The 26,530-nt window shown below is 30.0% G+C and overlaps 1 protein-coding gene across 5 annotated transcripts in view; it reads left to right on the forward strand.

Moving 5' to 3' along the window:
- LOC148310905 (xibalbin-1-like) overlaps positions 1–26,530 on the forward strand; it is a 124,112-nt gene that overhangs the window by 59,138 nt on the left and 38,444 nt on the right. For all 5 annotated transcript variants that reach the window (XM_088257576.1, XM_088257580.1, XM_088257579.1 and 2 more), the window contains one exon: positions 13,794–13,826. In XM_088257576.1, coding sequence (XP_088113702.1) covers positions 13,794–13,826 — 33 coding nt within the window. The remainder of the gene's footprint in view (positions 1–13,793; positions 13,827–26,530) is intronic.

Below are 26,530 nucleotides of genomic sequence, written 5' to 3' on the forward strand. Positions count from 1 at the left end.
TTGACGATTTTTGATTTATGACGTTCTTGAAAGGAGTGAGCGATATGTATCTTATTTCACGTAATATTTGAATATACAAAAAACAATTTTAATATTGGTATATTCAAAAGTTTAAATCACCTAAATTTATTTACAAATTCTTTGAAATTTTGACATGATGTTGCAATCGAATACTAGCGTGTTTTTTTTATCTTTATAAATACAAATGTAACAAGTGAGAGGTATTTTTTTAGGTATATTTTTTTTTCAATGGCAGCGACATCTATTGAATATAATAGCATCATACGCAATACTTATCATTGCACATGACAGATATCGTGCTTCTTAAGTGCATTCTTAATGTTTTCGATTGCATTGCTGTTTCATAGATTTTCAATTTTGACAGGTTCATAGCCTAATAAATACCCAGACTTCCCAAATATGTCAAAAAAGGTGAAAAATATACAACTCTTATGTGCTCAAAACCAAGATTGGTGAACAAGGATTTGGACACACTAAAAATATTGTGATTAGAAATGTGGTAGATTTGTGCGATCTGCCTTACCGACTGTCACAATTCGCTCACTCCTTTCAAGAACGTCATAAATCAAAATACTTGATTTTTCAGGAGAACGTTTTTAAAGTTTAAGAATATTATACAATGTATTAAAAATAAATATCAAGCCACTTATTGAACTTTTTACCGCGCAGCAGATCTTTTTTGGTAAAACCTGAAGGTTTTTTCTCCATTTAAAAAATATTTAATATATTTAAAAAAAATAATTTAACAATACCTTTTCCTCAAAATGCAAAAACAACACATTCTGCCCTGTAGCGGGTAAACATTAAGTTAAAAATATGCCTCTTTTGCTGGGGTATAGTACATTTTCTGGGCATTCTGAAAACATGCACAACTGAAAATGGTCGATTTTTTATTTATGACGTTCTTGAAAGGAGTGAGCGAATTGTGATGGCCGGCACCATTATTATGATGCTATTATTGCGAGTAAGCCCTTAACAGTGTTTCTCGAACGCTACATCTTCAAACCACTCTAGTATCATGGCACATTCACTAGTGTTAAAAAAAACAACAAGTCCTAAATGGTTGCACTAAAATATAAAAGAGTCATAAACGGTTTTATTGTTTTTTTTTGTCGTTTTACAAAAGCACACGATTTGAGTGTTTTTCCATCAGCTTGATGGGGCGTAGTTTTATAGTGCATTTATTAAGTAATTGAGGCGCGAAATCCCCCAATCCCCACCACCGGATGTAGGTCAGATGGTACTTAATGGGTTAAGTACAGGGTGTGACAACTTGAGTGTCGAAGTAGAAAAGATAATGTCTCCTTCGGTATACTTTCAGGAAGTTCTTTACATACATTTCTGAACTCCTGCAAAGATGGAATAATTAATTCCCTAATAAAAAAATTATAATAATAATAATACCTCTTTATTCCAGCTTGACTAAGTGGTGGGGGCAATACTAAGTCAGCCATATCGCTCACTCCTTTCAAGAACGTCATAAATAAAAAATCGTCAATTTTCAGTTGTGCATGTTTTCGGGATGCCCAGAAAATGCACTATATGTCAGCAAAAGGTGCATATTTTTAACTTTATATTTACCCGATACAGGACAGAAATGTTGTTTTTGCATTTTGAAGAAAAGGTATTATTTAATTATTTTTTTAAATATAATAAATAGTTTTCAAATGGAGAAAAAACCTTCAGGTTTTACCTAAAAAGATCTGTTGCACAGTAAAAAGTTCAATAAGTGTCTAGTAATTTATTTTCAATACATTGTACTATATTTTTAAACTTTAAAAACGTTCTCCTGAAAAATCAAGTTTTTTGATTTATGACGTTCTTGAAAGGAGTGAGCGATATATGTTTTACAACATTTTTTTTATTAAATGTAATTAAAAAATAATAAACTAATAAGAATAAAAATGATGAAAAGAAACGGTGAAAGAAAAAAAAAAGAAATTTTTGAGAGATGTAGATGAACATTAGCTCGCTGGCAAACGCAGCACTGTGCTCCAGTGCGCCACATGTCCAGCCCCCATCTGTGCTCCACAAGCCGCTTTATGATGAGGTTGGAGCTCTTCATCAGCCTCTCCCGGAAGCCCGCCACTCTATATTGTGACACGTATTTTGATGCGTTCCGCATCATTTTCAAACACCGTTAAATGGGTTTACGGTGTTTGAAAATGATGTGGAATGCATCGAAACACGTGTCATAATAGATTTTTAGAAAAAGTGATATTTATTAAGTAAAATTATAATTAAAAATGAATAGAATTTAACCACAATGTAACCGCCGAACCAATGGATAAAATAATAAAAATAAGTTCATTTATCCATTCGACATTCACTTAGCTGTAATATCTAATCACTTTAAATAAAATTTTACTTAGTAAATATTACTAATAAATAGTGGTATTTAAACCCATACACAGGCCATGTCTTTGTGGGATATTTTTTTGCATTAGTAAAATATAATATATTTGTACTTTTAATTATATTATATTGTGAAAAGAAAAAAAAGGTATTTCAAATATTTAAATGTGGTCAGGTTAGGAGTCATAATAGAAGGAAAAATCGGCGGATATGTATGATGAGATGCATGAATCTGGAAAAGCGAAGATTGTTTGCAAATACAGTGTGGTGTGTCGTTCTATTCACTCTGCCTACTTCTGCGGTGAAACGGCGCGATGATTATAGTTTGAAAACAATTTTAATATATTTTCCTTGGCTTCCGGTCACGTTTCGTATTCAGTAAAGGGGATGCGTTGGGATATCAGATTCACCACGCAAAATAAACATTGATCCTGTATTATTTCACTTATGAAATACATATAATATAGCGCGCAATATTTATCAAACGTGCCCTTAAATAAAGCCGAGGGCGTCACTAATTGACACGATTTCACCTAAAACCCACACACGAGGCTTTTGGGGATTATCGTTTGTGCAATAAAGGTGCGATTCCCTGCTAGCGGCTAATTAATGCGTCGGACGCTCCCATTGTTAATGAATCTTTTACCTCAATCTCTCTTTTAACTCGATTCGTTGCAGGAAGCAAATGCAGGACATAATACTATTCTTTTTTTTTTTTAATATTCATATTTATCGATACGTTTATATCTTTGCTAAACTTTTCTAACTACCAGAACATTTTTTTCTTATAATTTATATTTGAAGCAATAACTTTGTGATTTTTCATTTTATAATTAAAATGTTACTTTGTTTTAAAATCACTATTAATACTCAGCCTTGATAAAGAAGAAGTTAGCTTCGAAACCGGTAGACATTATAATTATGTTATAATAAAATATTTATAGTGATTTTAAAACAAAATTACATTTTTTCAATTTAAGTTATCGTTATATCTTGTATATTAACTAAAATTTTGATTTGATTTTCATAACCATAATTTTAAGCATATTTTTACTACAATCTTTAATCAATTATTAACAATACTTACATAATAGAATAATACTGTCATAATATATTTATGTATACATACGAAATTGGGTGGCTGGACATTCTGAAAAACAAAGAGGTTCCTATCAATTTTAAGAGAATGTCAATGAACTGTGTATCCTTCCAGTGATGACATCTGATTTTGAAACGAACACATTGACAGTCAACATCTTAACAAACTAATTTTGTTTTTGTTGCATTGTTGGTAGTTATAAATATAATTTTAGTTGAGTTTTGTATTATTTATTTAAATCCTAAATACAGTGATCATATTTTTTTTTTTTTTTTTTTTAAAACGGACTTATTTTTATATAACGGACTTTTGGCTTTAACGAACACTCCTTCCCTCCACTCTGATTCATTCATCAGTAGAGTCGATAAGTTCAACGTATGCAATGTTCAATCCTATCGTACCCTTGTCGTTTAACTGCTCATGACGAAGTTCAACCACATATATCGCTCACTCCTTTCAAGAACGTCATAAATCAAAATACTTGATTTTTCAGGAGAACGATTTTAAAGTTTAAAAATAAAACACAATGTATTAAAAATAAATATCAAGCCACTTATTGAACTCTTTACCGTGCAACAGATCTTTTTGGGTAAAACCTGAAGGTTTTTTCTACATTTGAAAAATATTAAATTTATTTATAAAAATAATTAAACAATACATTTTCTTCAAAATTCAAAAACAATATTTTGTGCTCTGTGGCGGGTAAATATTATGTTAAAAATATGTCTCTTTTGCTGGGATATAGTACATTTTCTAGGCATTCCGAAAATATGCACAACTGAAAATTGACGATTTTTGATTTATGACGTTCTTGAAAGGAGTGAGCGATATCTACTTATTAAATTCAATTCTCCTACAAAATCAAGTGACTTCAACAACAAATCATGCCGTTTCATCAAAAAAGTCACGTACCATAATTCGCTCGTAAATGGTAGCGTCCGCCGGTCTAATTAGACGCTTCTATGGAATTGAACTTTTGGGCGGAATATTATACTGTGCTGTATCATTTCATCCACTGATGACATCAACGAATGCGTTTCGTGCCGGCGTTTGATATGCAGATTGTACATAACATCACGTACTCTGTGCGACCAAGCGAATAATATCTGTGGTCTAGGGAGAAATGTCACAGGAAATGCTGCTAATTACAAAATTAACATGGGTAACACGTCTGATTAAGTTTCCTTTGCATATAAATCTACATTTTAGTATGGATTGGAGATATGAGAATTTAGATAGATACCAAATTAGAATTCTCCGCTAAATTACATTTATGATATTCACGACTAAATAGAACCGTTTTGTCAAATACATACTGTTTTGAACGCTGATCACTCTGTCTTTGAGCACATCGTCGTACCTTTTTTTTAAATGAGAAATATTTGTGTTTTTATTACTTACAAAAATACTAAGTATTTCATACTATTTTTGTGAGCCTAAGCGGCTCATTATTATAAATAGGTATCAAATTGTGGAAGAGTGGGTTCGAACCGAGAAACTCTGACTCGAGAGTCCACGACACTAACCACGGGACCACAACCTGACACTTTTATGCACCTACATTCCTTAATTTTCAACTAAATACCTTCGTTATAATTCTGACTACTGTCCACTTTTATGCAAATTATGTAATTGTTTTCACCAAGTCTTCCTTGGCTTCTACGTCCATCTCCAAAATTCATTTCGATTTCATTTCGAAACAATACTTATTGGATTTTTTTAATTTAAGTTTTACTTGGTAAATACCACTATTTCTTAAAATCTATTGTGACACGTGTTTCGATGCATTTCGCAATTTTTTTAAACTTAAATTAATAATAGATATATGTATTTTACCACAAAGTGACTGCCGAATCAATTAATGAAAATATACTTATTTTGTTACTATTTATTATTTTGTAAATTTTTATTTTAAGTTTAAATATTTATAATTTCATAAGAATATTATCTTTATAACGTCTTGTCACGGGTTCTGCGTAATGAGACTTTCACCAAAAAGTAGACATGTATTGTTAAAAAAAATAATAATAAAGAATTAATTAAATCAATTTTCATATTATTTAATAAGCCTTTTGAATAAAGTAAGCAATGCACATTTAAAAAGAAAAACAGAATTAAAATTCAACAACAGAAAAAGTTTTTCTTTGGTTCTCGCATTTTCCTAGAAATTCTGAAATATTATATTACAGCTATAACAAAAAGGCATAAACATTTCGCTGCATAACAATATTCCGAGTTAATGCAGTATTGTTCGGTTTTAATTGAGAATTTATGCGACGGTTTTCTCTGTGTTTAATAGTGGTATTATATTTTAATTATATTCTAACGCTGTTAACGCTAAAACAACGCAGTGGTTTCCAAATGTAAAATAAATTTATGTGACCTTTTTAACACGAAAAATGAATGCATATCTGACCAGTTGTGTATAGAGCGTTTCCATAATTTGGTACTATGAAAATTTAAAACTAACAAACTAACACACAAAATAAGATAAAGTATAATAATTTTGTTAAAAACTAGAGGGAAGAGTTAAATACATCGATTTTCATAATGTGAAACCTTTCGTACTTATGAGATTTTTTTAAATGTCTACACTTTTTGGGACAAAAGTTTTATTTGATTTTCAAATATAAAATGGGAACAAATGTCGAATAGGGTCTCATTATAAAGGGTTTTAAAAAGGGACAGCTTTATTCAATAATTGAAATATCAAATTAAAACCCTTGTAAAATACCACTATTAAGTGTATTAATGTAAACACGACTAGTTCGACAACTAAATATATATGTTCTCATCAATAGGTGAAAATAGGAACTGCTGATGAACATCTAAACTTTTCGAAATTGGCCGTGCTTACATTAATAAACTCAAATTTGTTCTAAAACAGATGTATTATTTTTATTTTTTAATTATTACACAAAGTAAATGCCAGATCAATAAAAAATATAATTAAAATATATTGTCAAATGACCTTCTTAAAAAGAGAGTACTACTCGGTAATGCAGTGGTAAGCGCATTATCTACCGTGACATAGGCCTTAGTTCGATTCCCAAAGGGATCAAAATAAATATCCATGATATTCTTTATTTACTAAATATAACCTTGGATTATCACCTAAAGCGAAGGGTTTATAACCTATCCTTTTCTCTTTTATATCCACCCCTACAGTGTTATGATTAGCACTTTATGTTTCCATTCTAATGGTTCCAGGTTCGATTATTTCAAAGAGATTTTTCATTATAATATTTATGTAATATTACCCTGGACTGGTACCTGAAACGCACGGTAGATCACCCTTCCTTCGAGAATTTAACGATCGAGACAACACTGCTTCTATTAACACATTGACTGCCAAATAAGAAAGGAAAAAAACGATCCTTGGAACCACAACTGTAAACAGAGTGCATACAAACGTGAAGGTTCCGTTTTTTTTGTATGTAATGTATTTTCATGAAACGCAAAGCAATAAAATGCAATTATAATCTTTTCAGGGGGTCACACAGAAATTGCATACATTTACATTACATGGAAAACGTGAAGTGTATCAAATTTACAGAATGTAAAATCTCATCCATGATTGGAGTTATATTTAACTCATGCAACCTCTTGACCAAACACAGCGAGAGTTAAATATCACTCACATGGCGTTCAACGTGTTAAATACAGTGCCCTTTGCTCCATTAGTGCCGGCAAGGGTTGGAGATTTCTCACACTTATATTTTTTAAATATCACTCTGTACCCAAAACTGAATACTTTTCCTTCATGTAATTAACGATTCGGTACAATACAGTTAGTTGCTATTAGACCATTAGGTGTGGATAAGGGTTAAAAGTAAAAAATAAGTACAAAAAGTAACGGTTGCTGTGAATCACCCTGAATAGCACCAACCATCGTCGAACTTTCTGAGATAGATATTTGGAATAATAGGCGTGAGTCTAGATTAGTTTAATTAGTTTCCATTAATAATCGAGCAATTCCATTCCATGTCACAAAATAGTAATTTAATGTCAGCATTTGGGAGAACGTTCTCGTTCTTTGGATATATTTCATCTATACGTTCGTTAACGTTATCGCAGATGAGCTGCTCACCAGACTGAATCAAACCTTACTTTGTTAGGATGGGTTTATATGATCCAATAACTTTATTGAATTTTGTACGTATTCTTTTATTTATTCAATAAAGCTTAATTTTTTATTAAATTTAATACAATTTCTATTTTAAATAATCTTATAATTTTATTTAAGCTTATAATTTGAGCAGATAATTTATTTACTACATTTTGAGTGTGTCCAGATACTTGTTCACAAAATCTGGATTATCTCCAATGAAATCAATTATCTGGTCAAATTATTAAGTTTAAATAATAAAGATGAAAATGATATTTTCTGGCGTTTCTCATGTATGTGATTATAATCCAGCATTCGGACCTCACGTACTGATATAAGAACTTATAATTTTAGTTGCGCTGAGGCTCTCCAAAAAAGAGACTGAGCTCTTGTGCTTGGAGAGGCATTTTTATATTAACATGTAATATAATTTTTTTTAAACATATAACAGGGAATATTTATTTTTATGCGATGCGCGGGAGTTATTTTGTTTATTTTTTTTATTACATAGTCTGTATATGTTTATTGTGTTCGTTAACTTCTGTATTATATTTTTGTTGTAAGTTTTATATTGTTCTTTTCTTTCATATTTTTTTTCCGCCTCCGCAGTGTAATGGTCGGCACGCTTGGCTTGCGGTGCTGGAGGTCCCGGGTTCGATTCCCAGGGGGGGTCAATTAAATATAAATGACTTTTTCACTCTAATATTTATTCAATAAATATATTTAATATAAACCAACCTATGACGGTCGTCAGCCCCGTAAATGCCCAGACTTCCAAATTCTTCTCCATCTTTGATGAGATGTCAAAAAATAATAAGTAAAACTTAAATTATTATATCATAATAATAATAGAACCCTTATCCGCACCCCAATGATGCATAGAGCACTGCGTCATATAAACGCAGTGTTATCTTGATCGTTTACACATGAAGGAAAGGTGATCAGCCCTCCACTTCAGGTACCAGTCCAGGGTAATAATATTGAATAAATTTTACAGTGAAAAAATCACTTATATTTATTTTACCCCCCTTGGTAATCGAACCCGGGACCTCCAGAACGGTAGCCGAGCGTGCTGACCATTACACTACGGAAGCGGACATATTATATCATAAGTGAGAAAAATGTAAAACGCCTTTGAGATGGTATTTCATTAAAAATGGCGCTATATAAAATAGCCAAATATTATTATTACATTACTATCTATCACTATTCTTACTCTTTTTCTTCCTAACGTATTAACTTTTTCATTATGCAGCTGCCACATTGTATCCAATCTTATCAAGATAAATTGCAAAGTGTACAATACGTCGAGCGTTTTTATTTTCTTTTTAACTGTTGTTCCATCCTTGGATCCGACATGATCGCGTCGTTAACAAGATTAAAATGAGTTCCTCTCCCAAGAACAGCGTTCAGACTAAATCTCTCGCTATATTACATTGACTCTTCAAGCATTGACCTTTTACCGCTTTTTTTGAGTCTTCTTTTTCATCAAAAGGTCTTAAAAACATTTTTTCAATGTTTAATTTCTTCTACTATTTATTTCTTCTACTATTGACCTTTTACCGCTTTTTTGAGTCGTCTTTTTCAACAAAAGGTCATAAAACCATTTTTTTAATGTATAATTTCTACTTATTTATTTTTGTACAAAATTTCGATCAGTCAAACGTCCAATTTGATTTGTGTAACGTCCTATTTGATGTAATAAACTGTATGACAACGATAAAAACCTGTATAACAGTCGAAATAAATTAAACTATTCTCAATATTTTTAATATTTAAAGCATTTTCTTTGTGGTTAGTTATTTTTACTTACTATTTTGTTTACAAAAATGTTACTTATATAAGTATATAACCAAGCACCGAGATTTTTATGTTTACCATTTTCGAGGCGTTTCTTCGTCAGGACAATCATGTTTAACCTCGGCTCGTAACGCATGTTTGTGTTGAAACCTTTTTTTGAAACGTTGTTTTACAGGTTTTTACATCAAATAGGACGTTTGTGTGATCGATTTGGACGTATAACAAAACAAATTGGACGTTGTATTGTATGTTATTAAAAAATATAACTTTTAAACATATCTTTATATTTTAGTACTACATATACCGCCAGTGTGAATACCTGCCCACATATTTGTATTCTTAAGACTAGCGTGTGCGTTAGGTTAGATTAGTTTGACTGTTAGGACGTTCAACAAATCAAATTGGACGTTAATGTAATAAATTGGACGTATAACAAATGAAATTGGACGTTATACAAAACAAATTGGACGTTATATTATATTTTATAAAAAGTTATAATTTTAATAGTATATTCATATTAATATTTCATACATATGCCGCTAGTGTGAATGCCTGCTCACATATTTTATGCTTAAGACAAGCAAGTGCGTAAGTGGTCAAGTTGGTAAGCCTGCGCGGCGCGCTGTCATAGTCTGCGCGCGTGATGTGTACTGAAGTTTTCAGACAAGATTTTCAATACTCCTTTGAATCATTAGTACTGTATTTTTTTACATTGAAGCTACAATATTTTTTTATTAAGGGAGTTGTATAATCTATTTGAGTGTTCGATACATATAGTATTATCTTAAATACATATATTTAGTGAATAGCTGCATCAAATTCCGTATTTAATTTTAGTGAAAGCCAGTTGTATTGTTCCGAGTGTTCTAAATTACAATTTAGAATTCAAAGAAATGTGACGTAATTTAATGTAGAAACGCCGCGATGTCGACGCCTGAATGTGACGTCATCTATCGTACAAAGGCAACCATCTTGTTTCCGGCGTCGTAAAGTACACACATTGTTAAAAACCACGGTGTGCAACAAAAAATATTCACGTATTTTAATATACACGTTGAATTTTTATGTTAATTTAAATGGCTTAAAAAATACTCTTCAACAATTGTGATACCAATAATTTTTCAAAAAAAATAATTCATAGCTAAATTAACTATTTTTTGTACATATTATATTTTCACTGTTAAATTGTTTTGAAATAAAAGAAGGAAATTTTATTTTAGGTGTCTACAAGTTCCAATTATTGATACTTCTAGTAACAGTTAAAATAATTATATATTTTTTGCATGGTTATCCGACAGTCAGACTAATACTGGGAATTAATAAAAAGATGGAAAAAAATAAATATATCTTTTACAATCCTATATTTTTAATCAATATAAATCACAATTTAGTTATCAGCAATAGCTACCATAATTTAAAAATATGTACATTTATATGTATATGTGTATGTTGTAACTTGTTAAAAAATTATTTCTTTTTTAAAAAATACATTTTTTAGTAAACTTTTTTCACCAAGTCATTAAAAACAATAAAAAATATGATACCACGCAATACCAACAAAAAAAAATAATGTTTAAAAATCAAACATTTTAATATCCTACCTAGAGAAAAAAAAAACGTGAGAAATAAAAAAAACGAATTATATCAATCAAAAAATCTCTTTTTGAGGCACAGGTTGACAAAAAAAACATATTTTATTAAGAAGTAATTTAAAATATATCTTGCAACAATATAAAAATATTTGCTTTGTGTGTGTGTATGTGTAGAAAAACACAGGTAATATGATGACGTCAATCTTTCACTAAGAAATAAATAAGAATTGTAATTCAGCGTAGTATTTTTTTCCACCCTATACTATGACGTATGGTGATGACGCTGTTACGACAACCGCCGCGAAATTAATGGCTTCCACTTAATTGGATACTAAAGGCTCTCTGCGTAACTAAAGCGTATTTTTCGGTGTTTTCTATTCATTACCCTGTCGTGTTTACTCGAGGGTAGAAAAAATATGTCTTTATCAATTCCATTCAGAAAATAACACACTTGATACCTTGTATGTACAATAGGTTTCACATGACAAGATATGATTTATTACGTTAATGTTATAGACAGATAACAGCCAATTTATCGAGACAATGGTATAAACGAGAAATATATACTATAGTTGCCTCAACCTGACATGACGCATTTATCATTTTTATCAATATTATTTTTTGTTCATATAATGACATAAGACATAATTACTTTAATCTTATAAAAATATTTACAACATTTTGAGTGTGTCCAAATACTTGCTTACAAATCTGGATTATCTCCAATTACAGGAGTTGTTTTTCATTTATTTTTTTGACATCTTATCAAAAGATGAAGCAGAATATGGTAATCTGGGCACTACGGGTCAGACGACCGTCATAGGCTGATTTAAGTGAACACTTTACACACGTCTGACATTCACCGATTCTACCCATTATTGAATTTGAGTAGTGTGGTTGTCAATAATGGGTAGAATTGGTGAATGTTACGTGTGTAAAATGATCACTTAAACCAGTCTATGACGGTCGTCAGCCCAGCAAATGCCCAGACATTCATATTCTTCTGCATCATTGATGAGATGTCAAAAAAATGTATAAAAAATATATACTTTTACAATATTTATTGCTTGCCTTAGAAATTTTCCCTTGCCTATAATAGGCAATATTTATTCAATATTACCCTGGACTGGTACTTGAAGCGGAGGGCTGATCACCTTTCCTTCATGTGTAAACGATCAAGATAATACTGCGTTTATATGACGCAGTGCCCTATGCACCATTGGGGTGCGGATAAGAGTTTTATTATTATTATTTATTATAATAGGCAAGGGGAAACAAGGTTATTGTGTAAAGGGCGTTTTTTTTAAGTTTGGTTGTTAAACTGGCAACATTCTTTCTACAGACTGTCAATTTGACAGTTGACATTTATGTTGTAGTCAGTACGTTTTAACACACTAAATGAGAGACATATTGTTATGACGTCTCATCACATTCACAAGTAGAGTTTTGTGTAATTTTAAAACGGGAGAGGTATTCTCAGAATGCTCCATCACCCGGAAAAATTGAATCAATGCAGAGTTCAATGTATATATATATTTATATATATATATATATATATATATATATATATATATATATATATATATATATATATATATATATATATATATATATATATATATATATATTATATATATATATATATATATATATATATATATATGTATATATATATATATATATATATATATATATATATATATATATTGTTTTGCAAAAAACGATGGATCAAGTTTAGATACTAATGTATTCATTATCCAGAGTCTGATAATGAAGTGAGAAATGAATACATTAGTTTTTTTTCTTGAATGTTTTTGCAGATACTTAGTGGAACGTCTTTCAAAACTTTATAAACATATAACTTAATACTTTGAAACTTTAGAAAAGTAAAGTACTTAATACTTTTAAACTTTGAAATATTTTTCCTATTTCTTTTCATAGAAATAATACCAATAATACAATAACTCTACGCCCCCATCTCCTCTCACTTCAAACTGACTTTATGTCTTGTTTTATTTTATAAGGAATACATTTGTGTCCATTTTTTTAAGAAGCTGTAATTTTATCCACTTAGAAGATATTTATAGAATTGGCGTTTAATTTGTAGAACTCCATTTTAATTTATATATTAAATGTTAAATCAAACACTTAATTTTTGAGTCTACTAAATTATATTTTACTGTTAAAAAAACAAAATCGTTTGAAACTGCCATATCAAAGCGAAACAATAGTTACAAAATTGATTTTTTTAAATGTTTTTTGACAATTTATTTTATTTTATTTTATTTATTCGGGAATTGTACAGCTTACATATAAAAAAATGATTTGAAGCAATAGTTACATTAACAATAATAAACATTACATTACATTGAAAAAAAATAGTTACGTAAAAAAAAGCCAATTAAACAATTCCACAATTATGTTATAAAACTATTAAAAAACATTCATAGATTAAACAAAAACAAAAAAAACAACAACAAAAAAGGGTATTATATAAAATAATAGATTTAGCAGGGAGAAGAAGGAAAGGAGAGGAATTAATAAGGGTGGTTAAAGGATTTTTTTTTCTAGGTAAGAAGTTTAAAAATATATTTATAAATATACATACATACATATACATACGCATACATACACACATATATATATACACATACATATTCATTATATATACAAAAAAAAAATTGTCTTGCACCGTTCACCCCCCACCAATAAAATACAATTTTGTAAAGTCGAACAATTAGTTTTTGATTTTAACATTTAATATATGCACTTACATGTTATTCATATTTATAATAAATTGTTTTTCTTTCATTCGCAGGTGGGTTATTCGGACGTTCTGACCTACCGTCAGGTAAGATTTTCTTTATATTTTATTATTCTTCTTCTCCTTTGACACCCAGATTAACACGATATAATTTGTGTAAAATAATCCTGGGAATAGAGTTCTGGATCTCCAGTATGCCAGTCGAAATGCGATCTCTCAGAAGAATGTGCGACAAAACGGTGTATGATAGATGTTCGAATCGTGAAATAAGGAAGGAATGCAAAGCTGAGACAAGCATTATCGATAAAATGCAGAAAGGTGTGTTGAGATGATTTGGGCATGTAGAACGAATGAGTGAGGGAAGAACGGTAAAACAAATTAATGAGGCGAATGTAATTGGAAAAAGGAGCAAAGGAGGACCGAGAAAAACATGGCACGATCAGTAATGCCAAATACTTAAAAGCGGTCAGGTTAGGAGTCAAAACAATCGGCGGGTATACATATATATGAGGAGATGCATGAACGTGGAAGAGGCGAAGAATGTTTGCAAAGACAGAGTGGTGTGGCGTTCTATTCTCTCTGCCTACCCCTGCAGGGAAGCGTGATGGTTAGTTAGTTAGTTTATCTCCAGTATTGTAGCCAAACGCGCTCAACACTACACTACAGAAGTGGATATATACATCGATGTATTATATTTTTTCTGGCGTATTGTGCCATGTGACATTTCTACTGTTTTTAACATAATCTAAATTTAATTTGGCTAACATATCGTTTAAAGCCGAGCGTGCTGACCATTACACTACGGAGGCGGACAAGTTCCGGAGACACGTTCTGGAGGTCCCGGGCTCGATTCCCAAGGGGGGTAAAAATAAATATAAGTGATTTTTTCACTGTAATATTTATTCAATATTACCCTGGACTGGTACCTGAAGTGGAAGGCTGATCACCTTTCCTTCATGTGTAAACGATCAAGATAACACTGCGTTTATATGACGCAGTGCCCTATGCACCATTGGGTGCGGATAAGGGTTTTTTATCGTTTAAATCTGTGATCGGAATTTACTGATTAACCTAATTTCCCGTTTTACACCCTACCTTTTGATTTCCATCGAATAATTTGTTTGCCAAAGTTCAAATTTCTTAGTTAATAATATGTATAGGCGTGAGTACTAAAATATTTAAGCGTGATGATCTTGTTAATGTGATATGCTAATCACACCTTGCTTGTACGAGATAATTATATTAATTTTGAATACATAATTTAATACACATTGTGCTCCTATAAAGACAAGGTTCCATCTTGTTTCTTCGCACTTCTGAGGATATTTTGTTTTGATTTCTACGATCATCCCCTACATTTATTTATTTATTATCATACACATAATAACAAATTAGACAGGTCCTCCTCCGTAATGGTCAGCGCGCTCGGCTACCGTTCTGGAGGTCCTGGGTTCGATTCCCAGAGGTGGGTATAATAAATATAAGTGATTTTTTCACTCTAATATTTATTCAATACTACCCTGGACTGGTACCTGAAGCGGGGGGCTGTTCACCTTTTCTTCGTGTGTTAACGATCAAGATAACACTGCGTTTATATGATGCAGTGCCGTATGCACCATTGGGGTGCGGATAAGGGTTCGAATGAATAATACTAAAATTAAAAAAATTATAAAAATCTGGCCTTACAAGTTTTCCTATGCCGAGGGCGCACATTGTACAATACAAAATATATATATGAAAAATATTTTTTATATCATGCTACAAAATACGCCATAAATTATTGCTGCACGTGTTAAAACTGCCACTTAGAATTGTATAGCTACATAAGGACCGTAGTCCATTTGATCTTCACATTCGTTTGATAATGCCCTAACAAGGCGAAACAATTGTCACAATATAATTTTTATGTGTTTTTGTTAATAAAATACAACTTGGTAGACTCAAAAAATCTGTGTTTGATTTAAAATTAACACATAAATTAAAATGAAGTTCTACAAATTAAACGCCAAATCAATAAATACAAAATACGACATGACCGAACGATGCGATCTATTTCCAATCTGCCCACCTTCATTATCCATCTATGAATGTCTGTTTTATACTTTGTTTCGTTATTTAATGAATTTATGGATAATGAAGCAGGTTGTACAACTTTATTGCATAATAATCAAAGTCTTTGTTTGGTGTTGAGTTTTGTTTTATGTGATACTGTCTTTTGGATCTTGTGGTTTTATGAACGTTTCCATAAAGTGTGTTTGTTGTGATTTATGTGTTGTGCTTAGAGGTGATTTCTTGTTATATGTGAGAGTTATTTTAAAACGCATATGTGAGGATTGTTTAAGCATGTAGTTATTGGACCGTCATAAGATGTAATTTGATGAATATTTCCTCGCTGGGAGTCCATCTCGAAACTTTAAAGTATTTTTTCATTTTTGATTTTTGGGCAACACTTTTTTTTAATAATGCAATACTCATTCCAACCCAACCAATCATACTCTAAAACAGACTGACAAAAAACGTAGTATTTTTTTACTTATTTTTTTGTATTTAGGATGTGAACTATTGTTTTAAAGATGTGAAGTTAATTTTTTTTAGTATTTTAAATTTTCTTATAAATATCACGCTATATTATTTACTAAAAAGGAGAATTCATCTTTTGAAAATTAAAAATAAGGAGACTTTTTAATCACATTTTTCCAAAAATTACTAAGCATTTGACCTAAAACGGATAAAATATGTATATTGTAAGCATTTCTGCTCGATTTTCGACATATAAATGTCAAAACTTCAAATCGTACTGAGAAATTTCAGGAATTATAAAAATGGCCTTATTTCTTAATCATTAATTTTAATTTAGTTCATCCCAGATTTACTGTAAATAGAACCACATTTTGCTCACTCCTTTCAACAACGTCATAATTCAAAAAACTTGATTTTTCAGGAGAACGTTTTTAAAGTTTAAAAATAAAATACAATGTATTAAAAATAAATATCAAGCCACTTATTGCACTTTTTATTGTGCAACAGATCTTTTTAGGTAAAACCTGAAGGTTTTTTCTCCATTTGAAAAATATTTATTTTATTTAAAAAAAAACAATACCTTTTCTTCAAAATGCAAAAACAACACTTTCTGCCCTGTAGCGGGTAAATATTAAGTTTAAAATATGCCGCTTTTGCTGGGATATAGTACATTTTCTGGGCATTCCGAAAATATGCACGACTGAAAATTGACGAATTTAGACGTTCTTGAAAGGAGTGAGCGATTTAATAATTAATTTTTTCCCGAATTGTGTTAGATGGAACCTTTTCGTTCTAAATGAGCGACATGTCAGTGTACACTCGCAATTAGCTCAAACTGAAGATTAGCGGATTAACTACTTGCGACACTATTATATGTTATTATAATATGCCATTCAAGATTTTCCTACCTCAACTAAATTTTATTCTAAGTTTAGTTCACGGATTATAATTATGTGCGACAGTATGAAACTCAGCTGACGTATGTCCTTTTGGCTAAAATTTTGGGTTAATTTATGAAAAGCATTTAACGATAAATTTTAAACATAAACGTGACACTGTTTAAAAAAAACTTGTTTTTAACCTGTCATTTTTTATTAATAAAAAAACTTTTTTTAAATTCATGTTTTACTTATTAAATACCACTATTTCTTAAAATCTACTGTGACACGTGTTTCGATGCATTCCGCATTATTTTAAAAACAAAGTTTTTACTAAGTAAAACATTAATTGAAAATGGATAGATTTTACTACAAATTGACTGCCGAATCAATTAATGAAAAAAACTTTTTATTAAGAAGATCGAGAAAAATTTGCCATGATCAAGTATTTCAAATACCAAATGTGGAATATTTGAAAAACTTGATCATGCCAAATTTTCCTCGGTCATCTTCTTCATCATCTTATCATATCATTGTTATCATCCGCTTCATGTTTTTTTAAACCTTTTTTCTTGTTTGTTATTAACTTTATCGTCTTTGGTCGAGTCATGATTTGGAATTATCAGCATGTATATATGAGGAGATGCATGAATGTGAAAGAGACGAATAATGTGGCAAAGACAGTTTGGTGTGACGTTCTATTCTCTCTACCTACGGCGAAGTGGCTAGTTGGTTACTTAAATAAAAAAGAGCCTTAAAATTTGAAACTGTTTTTTTGGTATTTGATCTAAATTGATATTTTTTTTCTAATAAATAGAAAGTTTTCCTATTACAAGCTTCCTTTGAAGATAAGTATAAACTTTTTTCACTTATCTGGTTAGATATTCAAAACTTCAGTTTATCTTCAAAGAAGAGTGTTTGTTTTTAATCTGAGAACCATTTTTTGTTGTTGTAATTTTTACCATAGTAATTCGACCGGGCAATGAGTTTTAGAAGAAACTTTTTTAATTATTTGAAAACGACTCAAGGTTTCGGGCAGCCGACGTCGGTTGATGGTGTCGTATTAAAATAATTAGCAAATCGTTTTGAGCTCCGTCGACAAAGTTTTAAATTATCTAATCAAATTATATCGACTGAGTTTCAGCGACGACGTTTTAACATAAAGACCGGTCGAAAACCTTTAAGGACCTAAGAACCAATTTGTTAAGTAGGCCAGGCCTTACGTACAATTCAAATTATTTTATTTTTAATTTAAGTTTTACTTTATTTATGGTTTCGGCATTCCCTTTGTGGTAAGACATGATGGAACTGTAAATGAGAACACTTGAGGAACTAATTAATTAAATTAATCAAGGATTCGGACCTTACATACTAATCAAAGAGTTTCTGCTCAATAAAGAGCTTCTTTTCATCTCACCAATAGATATGTCTCTAGTGAAGTTTTAGTGGTTCAAGAACAATGATTCAAAATTGGTTAATATATACCAAACTTCCATGAATTTGAGTAGTGTGGTTGTCAATAATGGGTAGAATTGGTGAATGTTACACGTGTGTAAAGTGATCACTTAAGCCAGCTTTTGACGGTGGTAAGCCCCGTAAATGCTTTGACTACATCTATATTGAGATTCAAAAAAGTTTACTGATTAAATATCACTTTTTCTTAAAATCTTTTGTGACATGTGTTCCGAAGAATTCCGTATCATTATCAAACACCGTATGTGTTTGCGAATGATGTTTGAAAATGATGTGGTATGCTTGGAAACACGTGAAAAATAGATTTTAAGAAATAGTTGTATGTATTGATCAAGTATATCTTAAATTAAAAATGTATAGATATTACCACAAAGCTGAATCAATTAATGAAATTAATTTAATATAATATTAATGTCGCAATGTGTGTCCGAATCTGTGTTGGTTGGTATTTTAACATCGTTGAAGAACAATATGGATGTCTGGGCTTAAGCTTACGACCTGTCTTTTTGAGTGATCACTTGTCGTGTTAGAGTATTTGATATTTATGTATATCCCTACTTATTATAATACTATACGATGTTTGGCTAACTCCACGTTCTTATAGTAATAAAATTTTCATCCCTCAATTAAAAAGAAATGATTTTTTTATTAAAAACAATTTGTATATTAATTTTGACATTGCCAGTAACATTATGAAATATTATGTTATTTTTTTATCATTATTTATAGCTGTTTCAAAGAAAAGGTAATTTCTTTTCAAAGTTTTTCATTGGAAAAGTAAATCCTTTAAACCCGAGAGAGTAAATTGAAATATGAACAGACTGTTTTAGAGGATCTACAACGCGCTACGTTTGCAATCAGTAAAGTAGAGCATATCTTGGTTATTCAGTACACCTTTTTAAAAACAAAGATAGTTAAAATTTTGCCTTTATACGTCAAAAATAAATTTATTCTGGAGCCTCTGAATTAGGCTACACATCAGTATGGTTTAAATCATTTTACATTCATCTTTTTTTTTATTTAATATTTTTTCCACTTTTATTTTCTTTGATCAGTGACCAGATTTCATCGTTATTAACTGGGCTAGTCTGATGATGATTAGGACAGGAGTACTTTTACCATACCTTAAATGGTATTATTATTTCTTGAATGTTTTTTGCAGATATTTTGTGGCGCATTTTTTGAACTTTATAAAACTAAACAACTTTGTTTTAACCACTATTTTATTATAAGAACACTTTATCCTACCGGTTTCGACAAAAACCTTGTCATCATTAGGGTTTATTGAATTCTAAAACATGAAAAACATTACAATACTCATAATTAATTACATTCCCTGACCAAAAACTTCCATACGCTCCGTAAAAAAATGTAATTAATTATGAGTATTTTAATGTTTTTAATATTTTAGAAGATAAGGTTCTTGTCGAAACCGGTAGATTAAAGTGTTCTTATAATAATAAAAAAAGTGGTTAAAGCAAAATTGTTTAATTTTATAAAGGTATTAATATTATTTTAAACCACTTATTAAATTCGCTAATTTTTAATCAAAGTTTTACTTTGTAAATACCACTTTTCTTTAAAATGTATTGAGAAACGTGTCACGATTGATTTTAAAAAATAGTGGTTTTCACAAGTCTTAATTCACATAAATGAATGCATATCACCACAATCAATTAATGAAATTTCATACACTCAATTTGAATTCATTTTGTAACAAATTATATATAAATATATATATATATATATATATATATATATATATATATATATATATATATATATATATATATATATATATATATATATATATATATATATATATATATATATATATATATATATATATATATATATATATATATATATATATATATATATATATATATATATATATATATATATATATATATATATATATATATATATATATATATATATATATATATATATATATATATATATATATATATATATATATATATATATATATATATATATATATATATATATATATATATATATATATATACATATCGTAGTCGTAGTAGGAAAAAATACATTTTTTTTACAAAAACGTGATTATTGACTATTTGATATCTTACTAGCTTAATATTGCCCAGAAAAAATCCCAAAGCGATTTTAAACTTGGAGGTATAATATATTGACTTGTTAAAAATGACTAACTGCATTGATGTTTATTTTCTTGCCAAGCAAAGACTTAAATGATCCTCCTGAACATTTAACGTAATGTTAGTTGGTCACTTACTCCTGTATGACTGCGATATATGTTTAATTTGTTTAATTTTGTTACACCTCAATTCAGACAACTATAATGGTATACAGTAATAAAATTCATTGAAGAGATAATAATGAAAAGATGTTATTTTATATTAATCCCTGTATTTTGTTCATCTATTAACAGAGATAAAAGAAAAGTGCTTTTGAATTAAGTCTGAATGAAGGATTCCTTTCATTTTGTAAATAAAACCGACCATTGATGAGTGGTCTTTATACTTAACAGTGTATATACATAGTCCTTCTCTTTTAAACGTACGTGACTTTTTTATCTTTTTTTTCTTAAATTTTACTTGTTCCTTAAAAATTCTTGACAATTTTTAAGAATTTTGAAATTCTTCAAAAGATGTTAAAAAACTAACATTCGTTATTTGTATTAACTAACTAAACTTACTAACATGCCATGCCACAGGAGTTGGCAGAGAGAATAGAAAGCCATTATAACGTGTGTTTGCAATCTTCGCCTCCTTCACATTCACGCATCTCCTCATATATACCCGCCAATTTTTCCCACTCCTGACTTTATTAAGCCCAATTATTTGAAATTCTTTATATTAACAAATTTTTCTCGGTCTTCCTCTGATTCTTTTATGAATTACATTTTTATCACAGATTTATTATACTATATCATATTGTGATTTTATATATTTATATACACACATGTAATATTCACCAATTCTACCCACGATTGACAATCACATTACTCAAATTCTTGTAACTTCTACATATCGCTCACTCCTTTCAAGAACGTCATAAATCAAAAATCGTGAATTTTGAGTTGTACATGTTTTCGGAATGCCCAGAAAATGCACTTTATACCAGCAAAAGTGGCATATTTTAAACTTAATATTTACCCGCTACAGGGCAGAAAATGTTGTTTTTGCATTTTGAAGAAAAGGTATTGTTTAATTATTTTTTTAAATATACTAAATATTTTTCAAATGGAGAAAAAACCTTCAGGTTTTACCTAAAAAGATCTGCTGCGCAGTAAAAAGTTCAATAAGTGGCTTGATACTTATTTTTAATACATTGTATTATATTCTTATACTTTAAAAACGTTCTCCTGAAAAATCAAGTATTTTGATTTATGACGTTCTTGAAAGGAGTGAGCGATATATGGTTCAATTTCGTACTTGAATCACTAGAATTTCACTAGAGATATCTATTGGTGAGATAAAAGCAGCTTTTTATTGAGAAAATTCAGATTTGTGAAAAAGTATTTGGATACACTAAAATTGTTGTTAACTCATGGAAAATGACGTGTCATGACTTATGCTTAACTGGTCGCAGTATATTGCGTAGGAGTCGTTTATTATCGTTAAATTAAACTAAGAAGGTTTTCCGTTTATTTATGAAAGCACGAACAATATTATTTTTCTAAAAGCCTACACTAAGTAACGTATAATTATTTTCAGGAAGGCGTCTGTATAAATACATATAGGTGTTTCCTCTACCACGTGTATAAACTATGTGGATTTCCCAGGGGGTCGCTATTTGTACCCCGTATCTGAATTTCATTTTCATTGATAAATTTTAAAGAAATAATGGAATGAATCGAGTGATTTTAGAAACAAACAACTAATTCAATGTTATTTATTTAGTTAATACATATTACATCACTAACCGTTATGAACCAAAGAAAATATGATAAGTTCTTAAGAAAACAAAACAAAGTAGTAATACAATGTTAAAATAAAATATAAAATAAATATATACCAAATAATTCCAACAGAATTTTAAATATTTAAGAACTAAGTACTTCAAAAAACCTTCCTACAGACATAAAAAATAGAAGACTTTAAAGTGCTTAAAAATTAATTAAATTAAGTTTATATTTGTTATCTTAGTAAGAAAAACATAAAAAAATAATAAGTTGTAAAACAAGTGTAAGTCCCTCTCCAAGCAAAAGAGCTCAGTCTCTTTTTTGGAGAGGGCTGCGTTATTAATTTTAAGATTGTTAGAAATGTTTAGAAAATGAATTAAAGTTACAAAAAAACACTTTTACAATATTGAATAAATATAAAAATTGAAAAATACATTCGTTTATTGATTTGGCGTTTAATTTGTAGAACTCCATTTTAATTTATGTATTAATTGTAAAATCAAACACAGATTTTCGAGTCTACTGAGATGTATTTTATTGTTAAAAACACATCAAAATTAATATTGTGACATTTGTTTCGCCTAGTTATGGCATTTTCAAACTATTGCTCAGTAGACTCAAAAAAATGTGCTCGATTTAACAATTAAAACATAAATTAAAATATTCAATATCTGGTTTCTTGAGTTGAGTTCCCCGTTATTTATCTAAAATTAACAGAATTTATATATAATCGTTTAGAGAAAGATTTTAAGAATTGATAGAATTGTCTTTAAAAATATACCATTGTAGTCCTTAAATACGTAAATATATATTTGTAATAATATATATTTACGTATTTGTATAACTACAACAATTTTTAAAAAAAACTGTGAATTCCTACTTAGATAGATGTTTCGTTTTGTAAAAACGTGCCTTAATATTGAAATATGATTATGCCTGATCGTTAACAGTATTTAACATCCATAACCAACTGTGAAATTGACATTTTCAAATAAGCTGTTTCTTTTCTAAGCCGATCATCGTATCAAATTCTAGGAAAAATCTCACCTTCACACCGATATATAACAAGATAATATTATATGATTACAGATCTCGATGTAATCGAATAACAACCTTTTCTGAGAGGAATATTTTCAATTTGCGTCGAGAAAATTCTATTAACCTTTTTTGAAATTGAAAATCGAATGTCGTGAAGTGTCCGTTTCACACAATAACGTTCGCTTCGGAGTGTCACGTTTTGAGAATGTCGTCACAAATATGTATTTTTATCTATGGTATAATTTTGTGCTTGGAATGAAATAAGGGTAACAGAAATACTCCATGTTTATATTCAATATTCAACTGACAGCATTTTCACTAGCGAAATATGTATTTATTTCCTATAACTTTATAGTATTACGTTTGACACTTATCGGTGTATATAAATCATTTTTCATAGTGGAGTTAACAATAAATATGGAAGTATAACACTTCAATAGATGGTTCCTTCCGTTTTTTTTTTGCTGGCGGAGGTAAACTAAATTTTGGATTAAAGGCAGTATAAGGGTTAATGATCAAGATATAATATAATTTTAAAAAATAAATAAAATATTTATTATCTTTTTCTTTCTAATTTTGTGTGTATATTATGTTAAAAAAATTAAACTTGTAAAAATAACTTTACAGACAAGACACATTGTTGGTCTCTGCAAAAAAATATATTTAATTATGAATTTAAAATTATTATTTACGTGTTTGTATATGTACATAGTCCGCCTCCGTAGTGTAATGGTCAGTACGCTCGGCTACCGTTCTGGAGGTCCCGGGTTCGATTCCCAGGGGGGTCAAATAAATATAAGTGATTTTTTCACACTAATATTTATTCCATATTACCCTGGACTGGTACCTGAAGTGGAGGGCTGATCACCTTTCCTTCATGTGTTAACGATCAAGATAACACTGCGTTTGTATGATACAGTGCCCTATGCACCATTGGGGTGCGGATAAGGGTTTGAATGAATGTTTACATATATATTTAACAAATAATTGAAATATACATTTTTAATAATTAGTTTTGTTCAGTTTGGTAAACTTTTTTTTACTAGCTTCTTCTTCTTTTTCTAGATCCTAAGGATCTGTTTTTTGCCTCCGCTAGTAGCTCTTGGGATGTTGACTCCCAGCTTTCCACCTTTTTGGAGGTCTGCCTGGGGGTCTGCGTCCTTCAGGGATTCCTTGAAGGGCGATACGTGGAAGTCTGTCATCTGACATTCTGTTTACATGATCCAGTATCGCCTTCGTTGTCGTCCCCACCTCACGATATCCTCCGTCTTACACATGCTCCGGATGTCGGTATTTCTTACTCGCAATGTGTTTCCGATTATGGATCGGAGAGTCTTCATCTGCTGATATTTGATTTTATTTGCTGATATTTTTACAAAACAAAAACAATATCGGATTCTGTTTTTTCACCCTACGGAAACAAATCAATATCAAAAGAACTATCAATCGTTTTTATATGTAAGAATGTGAAAATCTGAGCATTTCAGGGTTTTCGACCTAACATTTGCTTAAGTCATCATTTTACACACTTGTGTAACGTTCACCATTCTGCCCATTATTAAACGTCTATATGACGTTCATTTATGAAACTTGTATAAATGCCATGATCCTGTATCTCTTTCATATGCGGGTAGTAACTCTATACATTTAGAAGTTTGATTATAATTTGTTTAAGTATAAATTGTATTTACTACATTTTAACATAAATAGGCTGATCTAATTCCGAATTAGATCAGCCTATTTATGTTAATATAAATAAATAATAAATAAAACCCTCATCCGCACCCCAATGGTGCATAGGGCACTGCGTCATATTAACGCAGTGTTATCTTGATCGTTTACACATGAAGGAAAGGTGATCAGCCCTCCGCTTCAGGTACCAGTCCAGGGTAATATTAAATAAATATGACAGTGAAAAAATCACTAATATTTATTTTACCCCCATTGGGAATCGAACCCGGGACCTCCAGAACGGTAGCCAAGCGTGCTGACCATGTTAATATATAAATGTAAAATATGTATCTCCTTTATTAACAAAACCTAGATCTGTATACAAAGGATTGGATACACTTAAAATATTTTGAATAAAAATGAGTTTTCACCGTGATTCTAATTTATTCCCTTGAATTTTTATGTAAAATCATAAACAAATTCTCAGTTTTGTGTAGAGTAAATTAATTCCATATTTTAACACAGTAAGAAAAAATATATGTTCTATTGGTTTTAATCTACACAAACTTTAGGAACACTCTAAAAATTGTGAATACAGACAAGTTTTTACTGTGATTCTAATTTATTTCGTTTAATATTTAGGTAAACTTAGAATTCTTGAGGTTCGCTTAAAATAAATTAATTCCATGTGTTGGTATAGTAAGAAAAAATATATGGTCTATATTTTTTAATCTAAAACATACCGTTATTCATACATACTCATAACGTTATGAAGGTCTAAGATATATGTCCTAGACCCCGAGCGTACGTGCGAAAGTACCCTTATAACGAAAGATATGTTATTTTTGGCGTGATATGAGATAACATATAACAAAAAGCAACCTTAAACCGGGGTTTATTTCCAACGCAAGCTATGTTATAAATTCTAAAAATTTGTGACACCGAGATAGGGTTAATTTTCTTTGTGATTTTTGTCTTACGGAAAAATAATTTCAATTTATTTATAAAAATGTAATTTAAAAAAGAAAATTGTGAACGTATAACTAAACATCTTTTTTTATAGGTATCTTAACTTGAAATGAAGCATCTAACGTTGTTTTTTATGAAAGAAGATGGAAGTATCAGCATCCCAAGGCTTACGGCCTGGCATTTGTTTGGCTTAAAATATCACTTCATACACTTGTGTTACGTTTACCATTCTGCCCATTATTGAACATCTGTGTCGCCTACTTTCAAAATCCGCCAGATCCATGTTAGTCGATTTCACAAAAATGCAAAATTCTCCAGGTAACATTTATGTTTCAAAGATT

This window comes from Brachycentrus maculatus, unplaced genomic scaffold (genome assembly GCF_059751285.1).
Source record: "Brachycentrus maculatus isolate JH-2025_06_01 unplaced genomic scaffold, ASM5975128v1 h1tg000085l, whole genome shotgun sequence".
In the NCBI taxonomy this organism is placed as follows: domain Eukaryota; kingdom Metazoa; phylum Arthropoda; class Insecta; order Trichoptera; family Brachycentridae; genus Brachycentrus; species Brachycentrus maculatus.